Raw genomic sequence first — 23,731 nt, 5'->3', positions numbered from 1 at the left:
TACTGTCTGGTTCAGGTCCTTCTCTGCATCCCCTCCTCCTTCCTTCTCTTTGTTGGAACCAGAAGGTTCTGTAGGATCAGGAATTTGCTGTGGGACCACCGGAGGTAGAGCAGGAAGAGTTGTCTCAGGGGTAGCAGTGGCAGCAGGAGCCTCTTCAATCTCTTGTATTTCCAGGGGAAGCCAAACGTTCTCGGACTTCCTCAGATCCGAAGATAGAGGAACTCCTGCTACGTTTAAAGCTTCCCCCATACTTTTTGACAGTATTCGCGGCATAAAGCCGCGAACTCCTCTGTCAGCTGCTTCTCTGTGGTTGCTACCCCTTCTTCGAAACTCGCCTGCTTGGCAGCTTGAAGAGAGAGTTGGAAGGAGCTGGCTTCTTTCTTCATCAACGCCAGTTCCTTCTTCAGATCCGAGCACTCCTTTTGAGCTTGGGAGAGCTCTTCATCTCTTTCGCGAAGGAGCTTGCGCTGTCCTTCTATTTGGGTCTTCATGGTCTTCAAGTTTGACTCGACCCCATTTTTCTCTCTCCTCAGATCAGCCACCTCTGAGGTCAACTTCTCATTCTCAGCAAGGGCTGTGCCCAAGGACTTCTCAGTTTCCAGCCTGATTTCGAGCCCAGTTCTGGCTACCTTCCGAGTGTCTTCTATAAACTTCTCGGCTACAAAGACCTCTTGAATAGCCTGTAACAAAGGATGATGGAGTTAAGAATATTAAAAAACAAACTTACTTATAAGTATTGTTAAAAGTGGAATCGTCCTAAAAAAGGGAAAAACTTACCAGCGCAAAGTCTCTTTTTAGTGAGAGAAATAATTGTGGCTGGCCCATTTTTTCCAAGGTCTCCATGTCCTTGGGCAGCAGGAGAGGGCGTTCCAAAACCTCGGCCAGGTGGTGGGCATGGCCTTGTTGAACCGCCCTTATACTGGACTGGCAAGAGATGGGTGCGCCGTCCAGTCTTAGATCGGGGGACCAGGTGGTCGGTGCTCGGCGCACTTCAGCCTCGTCTCTGAATTCCCCGATTTCAACCGAGCGGGCCCTGCCCTTGCCTTTGTCCAGCTTCTGCTGCTAGGCCGGTGGGAGTTGTTGTCGTGGTTTCTTGGGGTCCTTATTAATCGTCCCCTCGTTATCCCCCTTCCTCTTCTTCTTAGGATCCTCGGCTGGAAGTTTTGGCTCAGCTGGAGGAGGGGGAGGTGGTAAAGATGGGGGAACTTGAGACGTCCCCGTCTTTTTATCTACAACCTTAGCAGCCCTATTGGTGAGGAGACCCTGCATTCTTCCCATGTCTTGTTCAGATCCGTCCTCGGGTAGGGCAACCACAAACCCTGCAATTCCAGAGGCCTCGGTGGCTTCTTCCTCCTCGTCGGAAAGTACCACAAACTGGTTCCCGCGAGGTCTCTCGGTGTCTTCGTGATGGAATTGATCTATCTCGTCGTCAAGTGTGTGCGAAGAAGACACCTGCTCTTCTGGAACGACAGTTGCTTGTGAGTGCACAGCAAGGGGAATTGCTGCTATAGGCTGGTTGTATAAAACGGTGTTAGGAGCGTCCGGGAGGTCGCGGTCGTCCAGAAAGTGGGGCCGAGCTACGTTTATCCTCCTTCGTCTGCGGTCACCCGCAATTATGGCGTTTTCTATCTCCTGGAAGTCCGAGGAAAGGGGAGTGTACCCTAGAATGAGATGAGCAGCCCGGAGTTGTAAGTCTTCGCTAACGAACACCTCGGAGCGAAGTACTCGGTTTAGATCTGCGATGTTACAGTGACTCAGACGAGGACGCACGTGTTGCTTATCTGCAAAAAAGACATCAAAACAAACAAACCTGGTCAGATTCACACAGATATTTAACAAGTTTAAGTAATTACGAATACGCATTTCTATGTGTGTTAGAAGAAGTTGTGTTGTGGGGAGGTTAATCCTACGGCATCGCACCTGGATCCCCCCACTCAACTGGGCAGTGGAGGCCGTCGTGCCAGTTCCCAGACACGATCAAGTAGTCGTCCTTCATGCCTTTGTTGGATTTGGGCAGACAGGAGATTAGTCTAACGGTGCTGGATCGAGACTTAATATAATAACCTACCTTAGAAAGTTTATGGGACTCATATAGGAACACGACATCGTGCCATGTGAGGTTTAAACCCATCTGCTCGTTTAGAGCATCTACACTACCCAAAACTCTAAAAACGTTTGGGAGGCATTGATCGGGACACAACCGGTGGTTGCGAAGGTACTCCCTAGTTACAGGTTTCATTGGAAGGGTCATCCCACCCTCTATAAAGGCTATCATAGGGATGATAACCTCTCCCTCTTTCCTAGAACCGGCCACGGCTTCTGCCGGGCAATATTTTAACCCTACGTCGCTGGAAATACGGTACTTGGCCCTAAAGCCTTCCATCCCAGCGGCGGTATCAACTAGACACTTGAATTTTCCCATTACAGAAGAACGAAAGGCTAAACTCTAAAAGGGAGAATATTTACGAAGACAGCCGAGGACTGTATCCGATGATAAAAGGTTAAGAATAGAGAGAGCAAGAACTTACAAAGTTGAAGGTACAGGTTCCCACGGTTTTCTGCTGGTAAAGAATGATTGTTGGTGTTTTGATGGGATTGATCCCTGATGAATTAAATGAAGGCGCAGGTTCCCGAAGCGTCACGACGTGCGAAAAGGCGGCCTCGAAATTATATTTGTCCCGCCTAAAATTTCGTGGAGTAACGAGGATCGTTGGATGCCCATCTCACCGTTGAACATGGGAGACAAAGAGTAACTTACAGTAATAAATGCGTGCGTTTTTGAAAATAAAACCGCCAAGTGGCATCTTCTGGGACGCGAAACGGCTTCCACATGTGCCATCACTTATAAAGTGTGTGGAGTGGATCCTCGTTAGATCAAAACCCTATTTTTCTCCTCGGATGTCGAAAATTAGAGTTTTGAGGGGCTATTGTGGGGAGTAAAAAGATCCTGATGGGAATGTGGGCCTTTTGGGCCGTGTTAAGGAAGGCCGACTTGCTCCTGGGTTTAGAATTTGTTAGTACTATGGGTCGGCCCATGCGCCGAGGATCCGAGGATCCAGCCGAGGATGAACTTACCCTCGGATGAACACTGAAGAACTCGGGATTTCATGGTAAAGATTAGGGGATGACACGGTTAAGGCCAATGGTTAAAAGGGGGGAACCCTAGAACGCCCCAGAAGCACCGGAGTTGAAGAAATGTCAAAGATAAAGGCTGCTACCTCCACATTAAAGACCCTGCACCTACCACCCTGGCCGCATTTATGGGGAAGTGACACCTGAACAGTGGAAGAGAAACTTCTGGTTACTATTCAAAGGCACTGAAAAAAGGAAATATCTAGGCTAAGGGGGAGGTGAGGCAACACGTGTACAAAGTATTCAAAAGAGTAGTATTTAAAGAATAATCTAAGACAGAAAAAAGGGGAACGGACTTTTTGTAACCTAAAAAGAAAAAGAAACAAAGAGAAAGATATAATATAAGAACAACTCTCGGTTTACATCCGAGGAAGCTGGTTTACGATATTCCTGGTTGTTTCCAATTACTTGCAATCTTAAGTTTATCGTTTAATCCTCACACGCTTCTAACCTGGGTTTCAAGCCCACACTCTACAAATTCATATTGTTTAAGGCTCATTGGGCCTGGGCCCATAACTGTTCTTGGGGCCAGGTGCAATTGTGCGTTTACAGTAACCTACAAATCATGTAATTGAGATAGCATGTACAATTCTTTCTCAAAAAAAAAGATAGCATGTACAATAAGTTTGGACTTGTGAGCTTGCTATATATTAGTATTCAACTCATTAGTTACACAAAATGGTTATTATTCACAAGCCAATAACTAAAATAATTAAATAAGTATGAATTAGGTTTCTTCTAAAAGTTGGTAAAGGTGCAATTGTATTTTAATTTTTTTAAAGGCTTTAAAACGCTATACATAGACAAATAAGTTAACGGGACAAAATGAATCCAAATACATGCTAAGTAATGTCATTAGTCAACATAAAAATGAATTGGGATACGAAAAACACATTACGGGGCAATGATTTCTTTTTTTTTTTTTCTTGTTTTGTTTTAGCAGGACAATAATTTCAATTATTGCAACTAAAATTTAGAGATTGTAACAAACCATGCACAATCTAAAGGTATTACTATTACCTAAACAGTACAGTTTTACATTTAAGGTCCCTCATGATCATTTTTTTTTTTTTTGCTGAACCATTTTATCATTTGGATGCAAAAAACCAACAACTGAAAAAGACCTGTCCTTATTTTTGTATCAACTTTTAAACTTTGATCTTGTAATGAACAGACTCAACTAATAAGTCAAGGAAAATTAACAATTAGACTATATTTTACAAGCATACCCCAAAAAAAAAAAAAAAAAAAAAAATATATATATATATATATATAATCATATAAAAATCATAAAGTTTCTTCACACAAATAAAAATTAAAAAAAAAAAAAAACTTCAAATACAGGATTTGACACAAACAGGGCTCAAGCCCAACTCATATTTTTTTTGATGGGCCTAACTCATATTTCAATTGGGCGAAAAAAGTAAAAACTCAAAAAGCAGTCTCTAAACCCCCCCCCCCCCAAAAAAAAACCCTGAAATTTTTGCTGGCACTGCCTCTCTCCCTTTCTCTGAGCGTGTGAGAGAGAAACTTTCACAGTAGCTGAGTGTGGCTTTCTCGACTGGTACTTCAATTTCCAGGTATGTTATCGAAAACCCAGTTCATATTTTCCTACTTGAACCATAATCTCAAACCCACAGCCACAAATCCTTTTATCAATTTCCAAACCAAACCCATTTCGAGTCTCAAAGTTGTGTGGCGCAAGGACTTCAAACTTGACCAAGCAATAGAGATCGACAAGCGGTACAGGCTATGTGCTCGCGTTGTCAAGGAGGTTCTTAACGAACCAGGCCAAGTGATCCCACTTCGATACCTCGAAAAACGCCGTGAGAGAATGGGGCTAGCTGTTAAAGTTAGAACCTTTCTCACAAAAAACCCTGGTTTATTTACTAGTTACTACGATAAAATAAAACCCAAAACCCAGCCGGTCGAATTTATAAGAGTTTCGGACCGGCTCAAAGATTTTCTCGAAGAAGAGGAAAGGGTTTATAGTGAAAATGAGCATTGGATAATGTCTAAGTTGTGTAAATTGTTGATGATGTCTAAGGATAGGGTTCTTAGTGTGGATAAGTTGGTACATGTGAAGAGGGAATTTGGTTTTCCAAATGATTTTTTGGTTAACTTGGTGCCCAAGTATCCTCAGTATTTTAGGTTAGTAGGGTGTCCTGGTGAGGGGCAATCGTTTCTGGAGTTGGTTTCGTGGGAACCCGAGTTTGCAAAATCGGTTATTGAGAGAAGGGCAGAGGAGGAGTCGAGGCTAACAGGGATTCGGGTTAGGCCTAATTTTCATGTTAAGCTTCCGTCGGGGTTTTTCTTGAGGAAGGAGATGAGGGAGTGGGTTAGGGATTGGATGGAGCTCGATTATGTGTCCCCGTATGAGGATGTGTCACAGTTGGATCAGGCGTCTAGGGAAATGGAGAAGAGGACGGTGGGGGTTTTCCATGAGTTGCTTTCGCTTTCATTGCATAAGAGGGTTCCTGTGCCGATATTGGGGAAGTTCAGTGATGAGTATAGGTTCTCAAATGCTTTCTCGAGTGTGTTTACTAGGCATTCGGGGATATTCTACATGTCGTTGAAAGGTGGGATAAAGACGGCAATGTTGAGAGAAGCATATAAGGGTGATAAGTTGATTGATCGGGATCCACTGCTTCAGATCAAAGATAAGTTTGCTGAGTTGTTGGAGGAGGGATGGAGAGTGAGAGCAGAGCAGTTGAGGTATCACAGGGAAGCAGTTAATAAAGACATGGAAATGATGGCAATGAAGAATGTTGAATATGACAAGCATGCGTGTGATGAATGACTACAGCTTGGAGAACTACTCTGTGATCACGAATGGCAAGGATGGCTTCAAGACCAAGCATTGCAGGTAAAGAGGACTTTATCAATACTTGGGATGATTATAGAGATTATGCTGCATATTGTGTTGAGAAATTGAACAATTGTGAGGAAATGTAGTATCCTGTAAGTAAAAAAGTACAACCAAAATTTTTATCCAAAATAAATGGAGATGGTTGATGTCAGTGAATTTACGGATGATGTGTTGCTTTATTCTCTGAAACATAGTTGGAAATTGCTTTCAACAGGACAGCATGTAAAAGCATATTCTAATATGTTTTCTTCTTCCTCAAATAAGAAGTTTTCTGACTCACTACTCAACATAATTGTGGAGTAAAACTTTAACACTCATCAGAGTTAGTTAAATCATGTGTATGTTATGGATTTGATCGAAAATAGAATGCACTTCATGAGTGGACATTTTTTTTTTGACATTGGTGCAATTCATGGATTGCACATTGCACAACCAAGCATCATAAAAATTGATGGCTAGATTAAGGTTTTTATTTATTTATTTTTAAACCCATTTTTGCTGTTATGGGGTTCAGTTCACATGGAAGGGACACTAATGCATGTAGCTAAGCTTTTGGGTTATGTATTTCAGCACTAGAACTGGTTTTAGATTAACCAGCTGGACCCAAGGAGTTAACATTGTTAATTAATTATGATATTGCTAATTCGCTTATGAGTTACAACTAGATATGGTCATCATCATTTCTGTCATGTGTGTGATTACTCTTGTAATAATTTTTTTTAGGAAAATAAAATGACAATAATGACACATTCCATAGGTTATGAACTTTTAAAGACTTCTGTCTCATGATCATTAATGCTGTTGTGGATCAAATTAAGAAATTTTTTAAAATTTATCTTTAGCTCCTTATCCTTTTCTGACATTCTGCATAAAAATAAATAATTAAAAAAAGAAGAAACCTATATCTTACATTTGCCTGTGTTCTGCATAAATTTACCACCAAGCTCTAGTTTAACTGGTACTTTATAAGTTCTAGGGGGAAGGTGAGGTCGTGGGCTAAAGACCCATTAAGTGCGTCCGTAACTTAAGTACTTAACAATCAATAAATAAAAACCTTTATTGAGTTGATTGATATTTGTAATATATTGTACTGTCCCTTTTGTATACATCCTGTATACTTGGGTGATTAGTTTCTTTTATCAATAAAGTTTCCATTACTTATCAATAAAAAAATAAAAAAAATACACCCCTTTGCTTCGATAAAGAAATATTGAAGCCTTGATTGTGTTGGCCATGCTTAAGCTGTGATGGGAGATGAAATCTACATTTTGCATGCTTTAGATTCAGATTAAGTCATAATATATTACTGTGATTGTTGTCTATGAAGGAATATTTGAGGAACTGAATAAGTGAGAACATTTTGGAATGGATAAATCTAAGATATTTTAAAGAGAATCTTGATCATGTCTTTCCCTTCCCAATGGTCATATTTCTAGCAATGTTGGTGTGGTTATGCATGTTACATCAAAGATATTTGTTAATCTCAGATATGTTGCTGATGAAGGACAATATCAAATGAGGGTTAAAAGGGAAAATTGAACAAAATTAAAATGCTAAACCCTAATCAGCACTTAGGGGTTTGTTTGGAATCAGCACCAAGCAAAGAAAAACTTAGGAATCAAAGTTGCTAGGAATCACTACCCAGCAATTGGAAATTTTCCAATTCAAAATTTGATTTCATCACATTCTCCCTTGATGAGAGTACATAGTTTGTTTTTATAGGAATATTAAACCCTAGTTTTAATTGGCGTAGGAAACAATAATTACCTTATCACAAAAATAACCTCAACTTTAAATAAAAATTCTCTTAAACCTACTTAAATCCTAGGGCCTAAATTAAAATATCAAGTAAAATACAATTGACTTTGTGAAATAAAATAAATCTAAATTAAAATAAAAGTCTTTTTGAATCTCCCACATTAGTTACTTTGTAATATTTTGATGTGTATGCTTATTGATCTTCTCATAAGTATAATATTCATGTGCTGGTAGTGCAGATGTGATATCAAATTCTAATTCTATAAACACACTTGTGGCCATCTCTTTCAGGTTTTGATCTAATGCACATATTTAGGAGGCCAAAGCATTTTCTCTGTTTCTTTGTCTGATCTTAGCTCTCTGATGACAGTTTTAATAATAAAGAATCCCATGAGACAGAACTCTATTCATGCTCTTTATGCTCTTGTTAATGCAACTAACAATACTTGTTTTTTTTTTTTTTTTTTGGGGGGGGGGGGGGGGGGGGGTGTGCCAGTGGGGGTGAATGGGATGGTTAGAATTTATTACGTGAGATAAACAATAACTAGCCCGTAGCACAGTGTGGAAATTTATTTACAAGAAAACATTTGATTTTTGTAAAAGCCATGAGGCAGTTGGATTTTTTGTAAAATGTTTAAGGAAAAATGTTTTATATTATTAGATGTTGAATGAGACTTTTAATGACATTGCATTTCGTTCATAGTAGCAATTGAAAGGATTGTGCACCTTGGAGTAGATCTTGAAATGGTTGCAGTAAATTGTTTCTTCAGCAGAGCATTATCCAATGTCCTATGTTGACATGATTATTTTTGAGCCTGTCCTCTTATTTTATGAGTTTGTTCAGTAATACTAGATACTACTTTTCCTTTGCAATGCCTGGGATTTCAGCTCTTGTGCATTCAAGTGGTTTTCATAATGTTGTTTTTCACATTCAGTTTCTTTACACTCTTCTCTTTGTTGTGCAAGTTGTAATTGTAATTTGTTCTCCTATTCCTTCATGAGCTTATATATAAAATCAAATTAGGATCATCTTGGGTAGAAAATGATTTAAATGAATACGTGGTTTTCGTTTGACTAAGTAAGATCCATTTTTTAATGTAACCATAACCACTTAATTTACTTGAAAGATTCTGCACAACAGGGCTCAACTAGGAATCTAGGATCATTCGAAGGAGCTCTTATCTACCTGTAGTCCTGTACTAGTGTATGTGTATACAGTTCATATGCTACTAAATTTAAATATGAAGAGATTTGGTGTCAACGTTCTTCCCTTCCCAAAATATTAATCATTTCTGTAGATTTTTTTTCTGGTTTTTAAAAGGCAAGGATTGATATATGATAAATCATTGTGGGGTGTGTAAGTAAAAAAAAAAAAGAAAAAAGAAGAAGATTATTATTGCATTAAGTTTTGACTGCATATGTTTCTAGCAATAAATTTTATGATCATTGCAGTGCGAATCATATGGTGATTGATTGGGCCAATGTAACAAACCAATAAAACATGAATTATGTCTTTTTATTTTTTCTCCCTCCTTTCAAGGAATGAATAAGATTACAATATTCTTGTGGTATGATGAAGGTTGTTAGTGGAATACTTATTAAAAAAGCGTGTACATCACCTAACAAAATTATCACATAAATTGAATGAGGCATTCTCAGTTCTTTAGAACCTAAACTCTTCCATACATGTACCAGAAAATAAGCTTCATTCTCTTGGCAATCCTATATTTTAGTGTCGTCCCACTAGAAAGAACTAATTTTTTGAAACGAACAGCCCTTGAATGTACAAGTATATAAATCGAAGCAAGGCCAGTCTGAATCACCTAAAACCATTCTCTTCCCTGTTTTTGTTATAGTTGAAACAGATAGGGACTACTAACATGGAGAAACTCAACATTGTTAAAATAACACTCTTTGCAGCATTCATGTTGCTTGTGCCCAAGTCAGAGTGCCAGGTAGGGATATTTCCACCTCCGCCAGTGCCAATTCCAACTCCAATGCCAACTCCAACTCCAACTCCAACTCCAATTCCAACTCCAACTCCAGCTCCATATTATCCAAATCTCCCTCCACTTTGTGCATCACAAATTCAACTGGCAAGCTATGCATGTTCTCAACTCCCACCCTTCTCCCCAGTCCCTCCTCCAACACCAGTTTCTCCTGTTGTACCATCTCCCAATCTTCCACCCTACCCACCTAATCTTCCTCCCTACCCTCCTAATCTTCCACCCTACCCACCTAATATTCCACCGTACACACCATGGTCTCCTAATGAAGATGCTGACGATGATGGAGGAGATGATGGTGATGAGAACCATCACAGGAGTGGGCATGGGCATGGGCATGGACATAGACATAGACATAGGCACGAGCATAGGGAGAGTCCTGGGTATGGCATCTTCCCTCCCCCCGTTGGCCCAATCCCGCCCGTCGGCCCAATCCCGCCGGTTGGCCCAATCCCGCCTGTAGGCCCAACTCCTCCTGTCAACCCTGGCATGTCACCTCAAGAAGAGAATTGTTGCCGGTGGGCGCAACAGGTGGACAGCCAGTGTGTTTGTCAAATTCTTTATCATTTGCCTCCCTATGCAAGCTTCCTCCTGAGGCCTGTGCATGAAGTCACCCTTGATGTTGGTGCTGGTGAAGGTTGCAGGATTACTTATACTTGTGCGGGGACAATAAGAAGAGCTCATTGATTATCACATACAATTACGTTATGATGCAAGGCAGTGCTTATAGCAATGAGGAAGTAATCATTATTAATCCTTAGTCTAATTATGTTTGGTTTTGTTGGTTTAGATTATGCTTATCTGCTAATACTACGTACCTGGTCTTGTTACTGAATGCTAGTTTGTTATTTACTAGCTGTTTCTGTCTGTACCAATTTGATCGTTCATAATAAAAAGAAGTTGGCGTGGGAATGTACCAAAATGTTCATATTCTTATCCATCTTTATAAAAGAGGCAAATGCAGTTTTCATGCATAGAGAATAGAAATATAAATGGTGTTTGAGCTTTGATATCTGCTTGTAAAAAACACAGATGAGAAGAGGCCTGAGTTTGATAGCTCAGGTCTTCCCATAGATAAGCATGGGCATCTATAGCTAGTTGGACATTTGGGATATAACAATGCAGTGGCAAAACTAAAAATTTTAAGCTTGGGGCCAAGTAATAACAATTATAAGAAGTAAACAAACTTTGAGGGATCATATGGGAATAAAAAAAAGTTTTGGACATTTTTGCTGAATATGTATCATGTATCGAACTCAAAGAAGGCAAAGAACAAAGTTCACCATAAAGGGATTTAAGTTTAACCATGTCAGACTTGCTCGGAAAAAACCCAAACAAGAATAGTTGAGATGGAGACAAGACCCTTGAGTTGAGTTACAAATGGCCCAAGTAGCAAAGATTATTTGGCGAAGGAGTTGACATTTTGACAATTTAGTAATGTAAACCAAAAGAACTATAAGGAAAATAAAAGATCTTCAACAACGCTATCAATTTCTCAATACAAAGATTCGATATCTTCAACTTTGAAGACACCTATGTACTTGTTGCAAAAATTGAACTAAATTATAAATGTAGAGTTCAAAAATTTTGGAAAATGTTTTACGCCAAGCATCTATGAAAAAACTCAAGTGGTTGTCTGGTTGGAAATTGGAATCAACCAGTTAGATAATCACAATTCACAATTGTGTAGCACGGTTTCAGCATTAGCATTCTTTTTCTTTATCAGGTAATTATTTTTCAGCCCAAAAAACGAAAAAGAAATGTTTTTATTTTTTGTATTTTTTTTCCTTACTTTCATGGTCATGGGAATTTTGTGCCAACTTTAATAGGATCGCATCATTCATAGTGGACAAAAATAAAGTTTTCTTATCTGGACAGCTAATTCCAAAGATACTAGTACTACAGTACTGCTTTCAAGAGTGAGGCCCACCTGATTGTTATTCTTTGCCCCATTCAATACAATGCCTTCTATCATCAATTGTTTGTGAGTCAATTCAAGTAGGTTCCAAATGGTTATGTTCCAAATTAAAGAAAGTGACTAATGTCAATTTGGATTATTCTACATCTGCTTTTACATACAAAAAGAATACTTGGCTTACAAGTTGTTTATAAGAACTAAGAAGTAATCTGTGTCAAGTCGCTTCATATGCATTCCACTCACCCAAAACTTTCTTTTCTGCTAGTTTAAGAGATAATAATAACAATTTCATAGCAAACAAAAAGTTTATGTAAAGTTTTACAAATTTAATTAGGTATAGGGCCCCAAAAGCCTGAGACAAATTTATTTTTGGTTAGGTAGTGGACATGTTTCTTCTTTAATCTCCCATTGAACAATTGGGGTTTTAAAAAATAATGGCTGCACATCAAAGACAAATATTTGTCTAAAAGCCTTAAATCAATCATTAAGTCACTTATAATTTGAAGCCTTTCAAATTTTAGCCTGATCAAGGTCAAGGGGTTAGTTTTGCTTTTTATCTTGTGGATCCATGAGCATTTCCTTGGGCCATTTATGTTTGTGATATATTCTATGATTGTGATTGGAATCATTCGTCTTGAAAAATAGCAATGGTTTTTTAGATCGGACTGTCCAATTTATCAATATTCCTACTTTTATTTTCTTTTTTAACTTACATTCTAGAATAGATTCCATGTCATTTTAGCATAGTGGTGTGGCCATATCATACGAAGAAACCAGTTATGTTGAAGAGTTCCTTTCTTATCATCGATTAACAAAACAAGATGAAAGTTAGGAAAAGATTTTTTAAGACCCACTAAACTTTAACTCCACCATTCAAGAAATTTTAGGTTAATATAAGTGATTTCTTGTTGTTGTCTAATAAGAAATATGGAATCAAACGAGATGATAAAGAATCATTACTGTGGATAGGGGTGTAGCCAGGATTTTCCACTTCGGGGGCCGAATTATATATTTATGCTAGTCATAACTCATAATTAATACAACAATTATATTCTATATAAAATAGTCAAATTTAACATTTTATAATATTTTAAAACTCAAATAAGATTAAAAAAAATTGTTCAATTTGCTATAAACATATAAAAGAATTTTTTTTAAAAGCCTAGCATCTCCTATTAGAATTGTGCTTGATGATGACCATTCATAAAATAAATTCCATTCATTATCATTTTCATAGTGAAATTCTTAACAATTTTTCCCTTTTTCAAATTGGGAGGGGGTTAAGACTTGAGAATGTTTCTTATCTCTAGCACAACCTAAATTATGTTGTAGAAACATATCAATGTTGGTACAACTTATAAGACACATGGATTCAAAAGGAAAACAAAAAATCAACTTAAAATATATAAAAATGAGATGATGATAATGAGAGAAAAACATATGAGGAAAAAAATTGGAAATATGAGAAAATGATCAAATTTTGTGAAAAAATGATGATGATGGGACCTAAATAAATGAATTTGAAGGCTAAGAATGAAAAGAAAAACACACCAATTCGAGCAACACACATTGCATTTAAAAATTGAAAACAATAGGAACAATGTCTTTTTTCTATTCTTAGAAAAAATAAAAAGAAAGACACCTAGAGATTAAAGATTTATAAGATTTTGGTAAAAGTGTGTGCATTGTTTGAGTGGAGTCCACTTGAGAAGCTAACTAAATATTGGAATTGTAAATGGCTAAATGCAATGATTGTTATATTTTAAAGGGAGATAATATAAAAACTAACAATGAATAAATCTATGACATTTTTTTTTAAAGAAAAGTCATCATCCAAAATCAAAGTAAAGAGAAAACTAAGCAAAACAACAGTAAAAATAAAAAAAGTAGCATGAACTATGAAGATGATGAATATTCATAACTAATTGAAACTCTAAAACCAGAGACTATCTTCTATTTAATAGTTTGGAAACTCCAGGTTCTTGGTATGTTGTGCAAATAGGTGGGCCACTTGGTTACTTTCTCTTTTATTATGATTTAAATTGAGTTAAGAGTAGTCTAGACTCATGTATTAGGTGACCTATCCAACTATACTAGACCAATTTTCTTCCATTGACAGCAAGAAGATTCTGTGAAATTTTTTTGGAAGGGCCAATCATTATTGTAGGGACATTGGGCACAGTAATTTACAAAGGATGGCCCAACAAAGTCTCTTGGGCTATAAACCCAATTCGAGGACATCAAATGATCTAGGAGTACATGAATGTACCTCATAAAGAAAATGCCATGTAAAGATGTGATAACGAGTGAACAATTTTGTCCGAGGAAGAGATTTGGCCTCGGATATTAAAGCCGAGGTTATAGGAAGAGAGGTTTAATATCCCCAAGCTATGTTATAAAAAATCCTATTGACACGGGAAGACACGGTACACGTGGAGAACAATAGAAAGAGCGGTGAAATATCTAAGATAAAGCTGCTACCACCGCCCACACATTAAAAACTCTGCAATTGATATACTAACTGCATTAATGGAGAAATGAGACCTAAGCATGAGGTTTGAAACTTGGTCCCTGACCCTAAAGGACTTCGAGGAAATTTGATGGGACAAGTATCTAAAGCCAGCGTTACAACCATGAGGTGGAAGATGATAAGGAGAAGAAGAGGAAGTATAAATAAGAGGAAAGACCTTCGGAAGAGGGGAGGCTTTTTTCTTGAAAAGGAAGAAATAATAGCATATGATAATCTAACAATCTATAATTGTAATCAACCTTGAGAAGCAATACTATAAACTATCCTCGGATTGTGTCCGAAGAAGAGCTTTCATTCATATTCTTATAGTTAACTCCTTGTTTGTGCCATTGGGCCTGAGGCTCGTTCTTTCTTTATTGTTTGAACCACCCTCAAAATCTAGATTTCAAGTTCACTCTCTACAAATTTATTATAAAAGGCCTTTGAAGCCCATTCCCTTTTGATTGTGGATTGGAGGTTCGACTTGTGTCCTTACAATTATAATTTGTAGGGGCCCAATTTATTTTTATACAGCACTATAAGAGAATTTCAAAAGTTTTTTTGGGGGATGCCCCCATGACTATATATACCTCCGCCCCTGACTATGGAATAGACATCATATATTCAAGTTTGATCATCTGCATATATATAAAGTGATCTCTTAGTAGAAACGTAAATTATAATAATATAGGGAAAGAGTTTTAAAAACACATTTATCTTACTGCATTTTTTTTTTGAAAATATTGTGGTTCTAAACCTTACATGAGAATTTAAAATATTTTTTGTTCTCATGCTTTCAAATTCACCATTAACAAGTCAATTAATTGTCGTGAGTTGGACCTTTAAATCACGATCTTGAAAATCTAAATTTTAAAAGTGTCATTATTTTCACTTTAATTTGACTAACTCAACAATTTTTTTAAGCAATATAGAATTTTCAACCAAATCTATGATTTTTTTTTTCCTTTTTGCAAAGAGAAAAAGATTGGATTCATGATCTCTTTTTGACTATACTAGAATCCTTCAAGTGAAAGAAAATCACTTCCAAATTCAAGTATCCTCGTAATAAACTTGTTTAAAAGAAAACTTAATCAATCAACGGGGGCTTCACACGTTAGGAAGTAATCAAACCTAATAATATTACTTTAGTTAGATGTTATGGGACTCCTTAAAAAGATCAATTTATTGCAATAAAAATTTTAACTTTAATCAATACACAATGACACTAATAAACCAGCCCAAAAAAAAAGATTATATAAATTTTGGTAGCTTATTTGTATGGTATTTATTGTAAAAAATTAATTTATTTTAGGAATAATTACACTTTACCCACTTGTGATTTGCTTCTAATTTGACTTACCTACCCGTGGTTTCATTTTTGATACTTTACCCACCTGTGATTCCCCCCATTACTACTCTGTTACCCAGCTCCAATGCAGACGTTACTCTAACACATAAACTCATCAAAAACAGAACCTAAAACATATTAAACACACTCTCACTCCAAAAACACACTCTCATCCAACTAAGATCACAATGCAGTGTGCTTGAGATAATGGACTAAGAACCACTTGGGTTTTGATCATGCAAGCGAAACGAGGAAGAAGGAGACACAATGTACATTTGTTCAGCTGTTGCAGGAGCAAATTGGAAAGAGCCTTTTGCCCTTGCTAGAGACCATTCTACCCAAATCTACACTTTAAATGGAACGCTATCATTGGAACAAAGGGATGGAGGTAGGGTGGTTACAGAGTGAGAGCCTGGAATAAATTGTAGAACTTTTTAAGGTTCTAAATGTGGGTTAGTACTTAGTTTAGGGTTCCATTAAAGGTAATTAGAAATTGGGTTTAGAGTTGTAAAATGGGAGTGCTGTGAATTTGATTGAGGGAAGGGGAGCATTAGATTGTGTTAGGACATGCGGATTTGATTGTTGATTTCATAGGGATTCATTGTCTTGAGGTGACATATGCAGGTTTGGTTGTAGGTTAAAGACAAGATTTTGGCTTAGGGGAAAATTGTGTTCCAGGGAGAGGAAGCAAAGGTGTGGCCCAGGTGATGGAGTGTAGAGCAGGTGAAGGAGTAGAAGCAAGGGAGAACAAGAAAGAGGTACTTATTTTTTCACTTATGTTCATCTCCAAATCAACCCCATCAGGCCCCTAGTCCCCCTACAACGCAAAATATGAATGGCTAAACCCAAAATATAAAAATAAAATAACACCTACACACACAACATAAACAAACATATAACAATGATAGTAGTATAAAATCAACAACTAATTCTTAAGCTATTAAGTGTGTTTTTGATGAGTTTATGTGTGTTTTTGGAGTGAGAGTGTGTTTGATCTGTTTTAAGTTCTGTTTTTGATGAGTTTATATGTTAGAGTAACGTTTGCACTGGAGGTGGGTAACAGAGTAGTAACAGAGGGAATCACAGATGGGTAAAGTGTTAAAAATGAAATAATGGGTTGGTAAGTCAAATTAGAAGCAAACCACATGTAAGTAAAGCATAATCATTCCTTTATTTAAAAAAAAATAATTTAAAAATTGAAAAATGGGACAAAGAAAAGACAAAAACTTTACAAAACTCACATTTTTGGTTTGTTATCTCAAACTTATTTTTTTTTATATTTTAAACAATTTTACATACATTTCCACACACTTTTTCACCCACACAAATTTTAAAAAATTATAAAAATCTCACCTCAAACTATGCCAACAAAACCCCTATAAAAGTCTTGAGCCGAAAGACAACTTGTAAGTCAGCGCACTGTGTACGGATGATGCGCGTGCGTGCGGGGTATTTTCGCCGCCACCATGGATTGATTTATATTTCAAAGTTGCCTTCTGACTGTACGGCCACTATAGATTGTCATTAGATTGAACAGTTGAACCTCCCTCACAATTTTTCTTTCTTTCTTTTTTTGATTTGATGGATCCACGGGAGCATTAACGTTTTTATTTATTTATTTATTATGGATAAGTTCCTTTACAAGAAAATAATCTACACTCCTAATTATTACATACAGATTTTTCTTTGAACGTCTAAATCATTAAGGAAAATTAGAGTACAAAACAAAAGCAATTAGTCCTTAAGAAAGTTAGGCATTACTTTTTCCTTTACTATTGATTACATTTTGTTGAATTTGATCAGCATGTGTATGATGGGATCAAGTTATAGGTGTTTTAATGAGATTTTCAACAATTGAATCATGGATTATTAGACCGTGATCCTGTGATTGTTTTGTTAGAAGTTAAATAATTTATAGTTTTTTTTTTGGTCTTTTGTACGTACATATATGTATTATCAATGACCTTTTTGCCACCACTACATACATTTGGCATAATGGTCATTTTACAAGTATTAGTTTTTGTGGAATGGGAGAGAGGATAAGAGCCATGATTTAAGTCTATAAAGGAAAACTTCACACACTTATACAAATGATCTTTTGGCTTAATGGCATCTTCATTATTCCAATAAGTTCACCTAAAATAAGTAAATAAATGATGAGTATATGATACTTTAAGCTCAATGACAGAATATTGTTAAGAGTTTATGATATTACTTCAGTTGAAATCTAATTGGATTTTCTTTGAGGGTTGGCTTTTAATATATATAAGTTGGGTTGAAGTTATACCTGGTGTAACTTTAAGCAATGTTACACCACCTAATAATTTGTTATAGAATTCATATTTTGAAAATCTTACCGTTGAATTACATATTTTATATGTTCTTAACACTCAGACCAATTTTCATGTCAATTGGATGTTATTTACCATTCGATTTATAAACACATCTTTTATGCATTATTTTAAATTACAAAAACTTGAATTTAAACAATTGATTGATGACATGACTACTAATTTTTATCACTTTAAAATTTTGCAAGTATGAAAAATATATGAAGATAATGTAATTTAACGGTGAATTTGTCAAAATTTGCATTCAATTAAAAAATATTGAGTGATATAACATTGCTTGAAGTTACAATTGGTGTAACTTGAACTCACCCAATTACATTTGGTGTAACTCTAAACAATGTAATACCACCCAATTACATTTTATGAAATTCATTTTTTGAAAATCCCACCGTTGAATTATATATTCGGGAAAAATGCTCATATACTTTCTAAACTTTCAAAAACTGGCCAAAAGACCCCCCTCAACTTTTTTATGGGCCAATTTACTCCTTAAACTATTCAAAACTGTCAAATCAATACTTCAGTTAGTCTCACATTAAAACACTAACGAAATAAGCACGTGAGACTCACGTGACTTTTAAAAACAATCTTCAATCACCTAAAAGTCCAAAACTCAGCCACCACTGAGTTGTAAAGACTCGCCGGCAACATCGTGAATGTTGTCCCTGAGTCCACCACCGTCCTGCCGTTCCCACTCTGGTCAAGCTGTTTCATAATCTCCAGTGCCGCAATATTCCTCTTTCCCACAAAGATTCCCTTGAGTCCAACGCTGTCAAAGTAAGGGTGACTCGGGTTGTCGAGCATGGAGGTGTACACAAACTCAGCTGAGTTAGACCCATCAATACCCGAGTTGTCTTTCCTTTCCTTGTCATCATAGCAACCGAGAATGAGTGGACTCAGACGATGAACTCGGTATTGATTAAAGGAGTGGGAGACCAAGCAATAAGGGAATCGGTTACCGAGTTGAGGAGAGACAGTAGTGATTTGGGTTGGCAAAGAAAGCAAGGCAAGGCCAAACCTAGCCACACCAATTGGCTCACCGAGAGTTGTGTGGGCACACCCAAAAGTGAAATTTGGAAGAAGCATAGAAGGAATAGAGGAGGTGGGTACAGATAAACTATCTTTGTAAAGGCGAGCTATTAAGCTTCCCATCACCATAGGCGTAGTAGAAAGGTGGGCAAGAGAAAGAGGAATAATCAGAGGTTTCGATATAGTCTAAAGGGCAATGAGAAATGGCGCAGAGATCAGAAGAGGAGAGAGAAGTGTGTGCTGCGGAGCAAGCTGGGGACTTGCATGAAACGGTGGCGTTTTTGGAGAGTTTTGGTGGTGGATTTTCCTTCGCAGAGAATGCATTCAAAAGGGGAACAAGGGAACCAGACGAGGTCGGAGCCAATGTCCATGTAGAGAGAGATGGGTTGTGGAGGGTTGGAGCCGATTGTGAAAGAAAGGGTGTAGTCATTGCCTGGTGAGAGTGGAAGAGAGACTTGTTGTTGTTGTTGTTTGTTGAGTTTTTTGTGGTGGTGGTGGTGGAAGCGCATGGAGGAGCAAATGGAAGTGGATTTGAGGAGGTGGTGGGTACTGTTGAATTGAATTTTTGGAAAGGGAGTGAATTAGAGGTAATATCAGAAGCTGCTCTGATAAGGTAACAGATAAGCTTGAGAAACAGAGTATGAAACAGAGCAACAAGGAAGCCATAATTTTAGAACCAAGAGAGCATAAATTTTGCAACTTCTTTGAGCTTTGATTTTATATCACTGTTGAAATTCTGTTTCTTTTCCCTCTTCTTTCAGCTGGGTTTTGGACTTTTTGGTGATTGAGTCTTACATGCTCATTCCGTTAGTGTTTTAACATGAGACTAACTAAAGCATTGATGTGGCAGTTTTGAATAGTTTAAGGAGTAAATTGGCCAATAAAAAGTTGAGGGGGTCTTTTGGCCAGTAGTTGAAAGTTTAGGGGGTGTATGGACATTTTTCCCTATATATTCTATTTGTTCTTAACATTCATACAAATTTTCATGTCAATTGGTTATTATTTACCATTTGATCCAAAAACTCATTCATTATTCACTATTTTAAACTACAGAAATTTGAATTTAAATAATTGATTGATATTATGACTATTAATCTTTGACTACCTTGAAAAGTTGCAAGCGTGAAAAATATAAGAATATAATGTAATCTAACGGTGAATTTTTCAAAATTCACATTCAATTAAAAAATATTGAGTGATATAATATTACTTAAAGTTACATCAAGTGTAACTTAAACCCAACTAATATATATATTAGGAGATGTAAATCTAGTGACAGAATTCTTGGCAACATAAACTATATTAAACTTAAATAAAAAAAGAAGAAAAAAAAAAGATGTATATGGTTGGAATCACAATTCAGAATGTGATCTTGTTAAAAAAAAAAAAAAAAAAAAAGTAGAATGTGATTTACAAAATTTGGTTCAAAAAGTAGATCTTGGTTGTCTCTCCCTTTATTTCTCATGGCCACACGATTAATGATATCGTCAGAAGCAAGTATCCACCTTTTGCATCCTCTAATAAGTTGCTGCTGCAATGGCAGGTCCTACATTCCTCATCTTAATGCCTGCAACATTTGTAGGTACCTTGGTGGCCAAATTGTAAAGAAATTGGCCAACAATCACACTGCTTGGTCCAGCCACAAGCTCTTCCCATGCCTTATCTGCTTCTCTTCCGTGCTTTCGAAACACTTCTGTGGCGTCAAGCCTGTGCATATTCCACCCTTTCATATTTCTAAGCCGATAAATTTTCTCCCTTTGGCGACATGCTAATTTGCATGTATTTTCCTTAATGTGACATATTGCTCCTTGGAGTAACATTGCACGTTGTTCTTTGTCTAAAAATTGTTCACTTCGAAAATATAGATCGAATTCTGGAACCCCAATTGCCCTTCTAATCCCTCTTGAGTAATCCAAATTGGGATTAAACATTTTTCTTACCTCTTCTATCATGCCCTTTTCAAGCATTTGATCAACTCGCTTTGACACAAATGAGTGAAGCAAAGGCATTGACACATCCACCCATAGAAAGCAACATTCATACTTTGATCTAAATATAAAATCATCATCATCTATTAAGGCCTCAATGTAAGAATTGGAGCCTCCAACAATGATTGGAAGGCGGCCTTGTCCTACAATTGACTCAATCATATGTGATGCCTTGTCACAAAACTCTGTTACCGTGAAATCAGCATTAGGATTTAGTATCCCTAGCAAATGGTGAGGCACACCACGTTGCTCTTCCTCAGTGACTTTGTTGGTGACTATGTCAAGTCCCTTGTACACTTGCATTTTATCAGAGTTGATGATCTCGGCCGGAAACCGACTAGCAAGATCAATGGAGAGTCTTGACTTGCCAGTTCCTGTTGCTCCCATTACAATCACTACCTTTTCTTTGTGTCTTTGGGGATTGAAGAGATCCATTTTCAGCCCACTAGATGGAAAATCTAGAAATGGTTGTGTTTGTTGGCACATGAATGTGGAAAATGCCATGATGAACCTAATGAAAGAAACAACAAACAAACAAAATTGAACATATAAAAATAATAGCAAAGCTTGCCCTCTAAATATTACCAAACATCAAACTAGAAACAAAGAAAATTAACATGCATTTGTGATGTATGATGGGTTTGTTTGGGATTCGCTTACTTTGTTGAAATTGAAAACTTTTTGCTGAAAGTAATTAGCTGAAATAATACAGTGAGACCCATGAATAGTACCAAATAGTGTAATGTGGTCTATGAATAGTAGCAAAAATAAGCTGAATAGTAAAATAAACTAGTTTTTTAATTTTTGCCAAACACACACTAAATTATAGAAACCTCACCTTCTTGGTGGATGAGATGTGACAATCTGAAGAAGTATGAATAGAAAAAATGTTTGAAGATGATTAATGCTCATCAATTATAACTTCGATCAGAGATTTGATCAGAGTGCCATGAACATGAAGCAGCTAGACAAAAATTTATATCATACGAATTCATATTATCAAGAACTCTGGGGAATTCAATTTATAGAGGAGGCTAAGGGCAACTGGGCGGGCAATTACGACTTTACCAGTGTAGCATCAATTAAAATAGTCAAACACTAAGAGAAAAAGTAGTCTTTATAATTATTCATCAAAAAAAGAAAAAAAAGAAAAAGCAGTCTTGATACTATTCCCTTCAAAAGTTTCTTGCCTCCTTTTTATTTTTCTGTTTTTCATTTTCCATTTTTTTGTTAGTATAACTTAATAATTTCAAGGGTCATGTGGTATGGTATCCTTCTTATTCTTTAATAATTGCATTAAGACTGTCGATTAACAATATGGGCTAAGGCTGTTCTTTCTTTATTGGTTGCACATGTTTGTATATGGGCTAGAGTACCAAATTGGCTCAGAATATGGTTTCTTTGTCTTTGCAATGCCTATTTGCCCTCAAAATTTTGTCTTTCATCAATTACATTTGTTGGCATCTTCAGTGCTTATATGCCTTTCCACGCAAGGTATTGCACTATATAGGTGTTAAATAGTGGCGTAGGGACTAAACAATATACATGTCTTTCTTAATTAGTTTTTGTACTTAGTGATGAAGACGTGAATACATAGAATTTGATATATGCCATAGTTTGTGCTTCTGGTTTGCAAATTTAAAAAATTATGTATAGCTTTTTAAAATTTTACCTTTTTATTAGGTACATGTTTATTTTTGTAAAGGAGCTATTGTGATGAGAGGAAACGGTGCTTCTATTTCATGGTAGTAGACTTTTTACAAAAAAAAAAAGAAGAAGAAGAAGAAGAAGAAAAACTGTGAAATCCCATTAAGAACAGTACTGCTCTTATTACAGCCTTAAAAGGTATTATTTTTCTTGGAGTAATGTTAGGGGAAGTTTAGAGTCCCACAATTTTTGTTATAATTTGTCATGTGACGAGTTGTGAGTAGTGAATGTATGGACCTACTATTTGACTTTTATTATTCATAATTCGCTACGTGACGAGTTGTGGCAAAAAGGCAAAAATTATGAGACTTTTTATGTTCCTAGCATTTTCTTTTTTCTTGTCATGCTTGCACTTATGCCTACCCAGGAAAAAAAGATAAAGAAAAAGGTTCATCCATCATTACAAATTCACAAAATTATACAATGCACTTTCTTGAGATTCTTTTAACTAAAGCCGGATTTTTTGTGTTTTATCCTATTTTTTCTAACAGGTTTAACTTACTTCCTATACATTTTTAATTGAAATTTCATTTTTTTTAATAAGAAATTGCCACATCATTTACTAATTAAATAAACGGTGGAAATTAAAACCCACTACCACTTGTCATTGTATACTTAAAACAAAAAGAAATATTCGATCGAAAAGTTACTGGGTAAGCTAAACTGTTTTCTAACAAACATCCGGTTCCACTGTCCACTTGGTTTGACATATTCAATTTTCAGTGTAAAGTTTTGGCATTAATTTTAACATAATCATTTCTTAATTCAGGCCAATGACTTCCTTGTGGGGGTTGGTGCACTATCTAGATTCATTCTTTCCTACTCTTTGGAAAACAAAAACAAGAAAAAAAAAATCTTAATTCCCCTGAATAATAATAATAATAATAAAACTTTTGGTGATCGAGGATTAGTTAGAGCACATATTGTACCTATTATTCAAAATTTTCAAAATTTTGAATCAATAAAATCTAAGAAACAAGAATAAGAAGAAAGTCACATAGTAAAAAGTTTTACTTGTTTTTCACCCTTCCTTTTAATTAAAAAAAAAAAAAATCTCATCTCTGTCGTTTCTCCCCATTCTTTAAATTGATATATTTAATTAATAATGGAACTGGA

At 36.4% G+C, this 23,731-nt stretch overlaps 3 protein-coding genes and 1 pseudogene across 5 annotated transcripts; 2 read left to right on the top strand and 2 right to left on the bottom strand.

Annotated features, from left to right (window-relative positions):
• The first annotated feature begins 4,604 nt into the window (after positions 1–4,604).
• On the top strand, positions 4,605–8,199 carry LOC142612624 (protein WHAT'S THIS FACTOR 1 homolog, chloroplastic). 2 transcript variants are annotated; one of them, XR_012840154.1, is made up of 2 exons: positions 4,605–5,998; positions 8,051–8,199. XR_012840154.1 is itself a non-coding variant. In XM_075784738.1 (1 exon), the coding sequence occupies exon 1, from the start codon at positions 4,715–4,717 to the stop codon at positions 5,930–5,932; it is 1,218 nt and encodes a 405-aa protein (XP_075640853.1). In that variant the 5' UTR covers positions 4,605–4,714; the 3' UTR covers positions 5,933–6,261. The 2 variants fall into 2 exon arrangements, 1 of the variants encoding a protein (XP_075640853.1); XM_075784738.1 differs by lacking the exon at positions 8,051–8,199 and having other exon boundaries at positions 4,605–6,261.
• Positions 8,200–9,639: 1,440 nt separating this feature from the next.
• On the top strand, positions 9,640–10,452 carry LOC142612202 (uncharacterized). The gene has a single exon (XM_075784317.1). The coding sequence runs from the start codon at positions 9,640–9,642 to the stop codon at positions 10,450–10,452; it is 813 nt and encodes a 270-aa protein (XP_075640432.1).
• An 8,033-nt stretch (positions 10,453–18,485) lies between these two features.
• LOC142612201 (putative aspartyl protease At4g16563) lies at positions 18,486–19,586 on the bottom strand (annotated as a pseudogene).
• Positions 19,587–20,201: 615 nt separating this feature from the next.
• LOC142614010 (adenylate isopentenyltransferase 3, chloroplastic-like) lies at positions 20,202–21,903 on the bottom strand. Of its 2 annotated transcripts, XM_075786537.1 has the most exons (3): positions 21,747–21,903; positions 21,569–21,606; positions 20,202–21,419 (listed from the first exon to the last, which is right to left on the bottom strand). In XM_075786537.1, the coding sequence occupies exon 3, from the start codon at positions 21,410–21,412 to the stop codon at positions 20,438–20,440; it is 975 nt and encodes a 324-aa protein (XP_075642652.1). In that variant the 5' UTR covers positions 21,413–21,419; positions 21,569–21,606; positions 21,747–21,903; the 3' UTR covers positions 20,202–20,437. The 2 variants fall into 2 exon arrangements, with proteins under 2 accessions (XP_075642652.1, XP_075642651.1); XM_075786536.1 differs by lacking the exon at positions 21,569–21,606.
• Positions 21,904–23,731: the final 1,828 nt, after the last annotated feature.

The sequence above is a fragment of the Castanea sativa genome, chromosome 10 (genome assembly GCF_040712315.1).
Source record: "Castanea sativa cultivar Marrone di Chiusa Pesio chromosome 10, ASM4071231v1".
Lineage (NCBI taxonomy): Eukaryota > Viridiplantae > Streptophyta > Magnoliopsida > Fagales > Fagaceae > Castanea > Castanea sativa.
Note: the sequence above shows the minus strand (reverse complement) of the source record. Positions and strands in the feature narration are given on the sequence as shown.

Bases quoted from the DNA above. Each gene is read 5' to 3' on its own strand.
- LOC142612202 (XM_075784317.1), top strand. From the start codon at position 9,640: ATGGAGAAACTCAACATTGTTAAAATAACACTCTTTGCAGCATTCATG.
- LOC142614010 (XM_075786536.1), bottom strand. From the start codon at position 21,820: ATGAGCATTAATCATCTTCAAACATTTTTTCTATTCATACTTCTTCAG. The intron at 21,420-21,746 runs GTGAGGTTTCTA...TTCTTTCATTAG, and splicing joins ACATCTCATCCACCAAGAAG to GTTCATCATGGCATTTTCCA.
- LOC142612624 (XM_075784738.1), top strand. From the start codon at position 4,715: ATGTTATCGAAAACCCAGTTCATATTTTCCTACTTGAACCATAATCTC.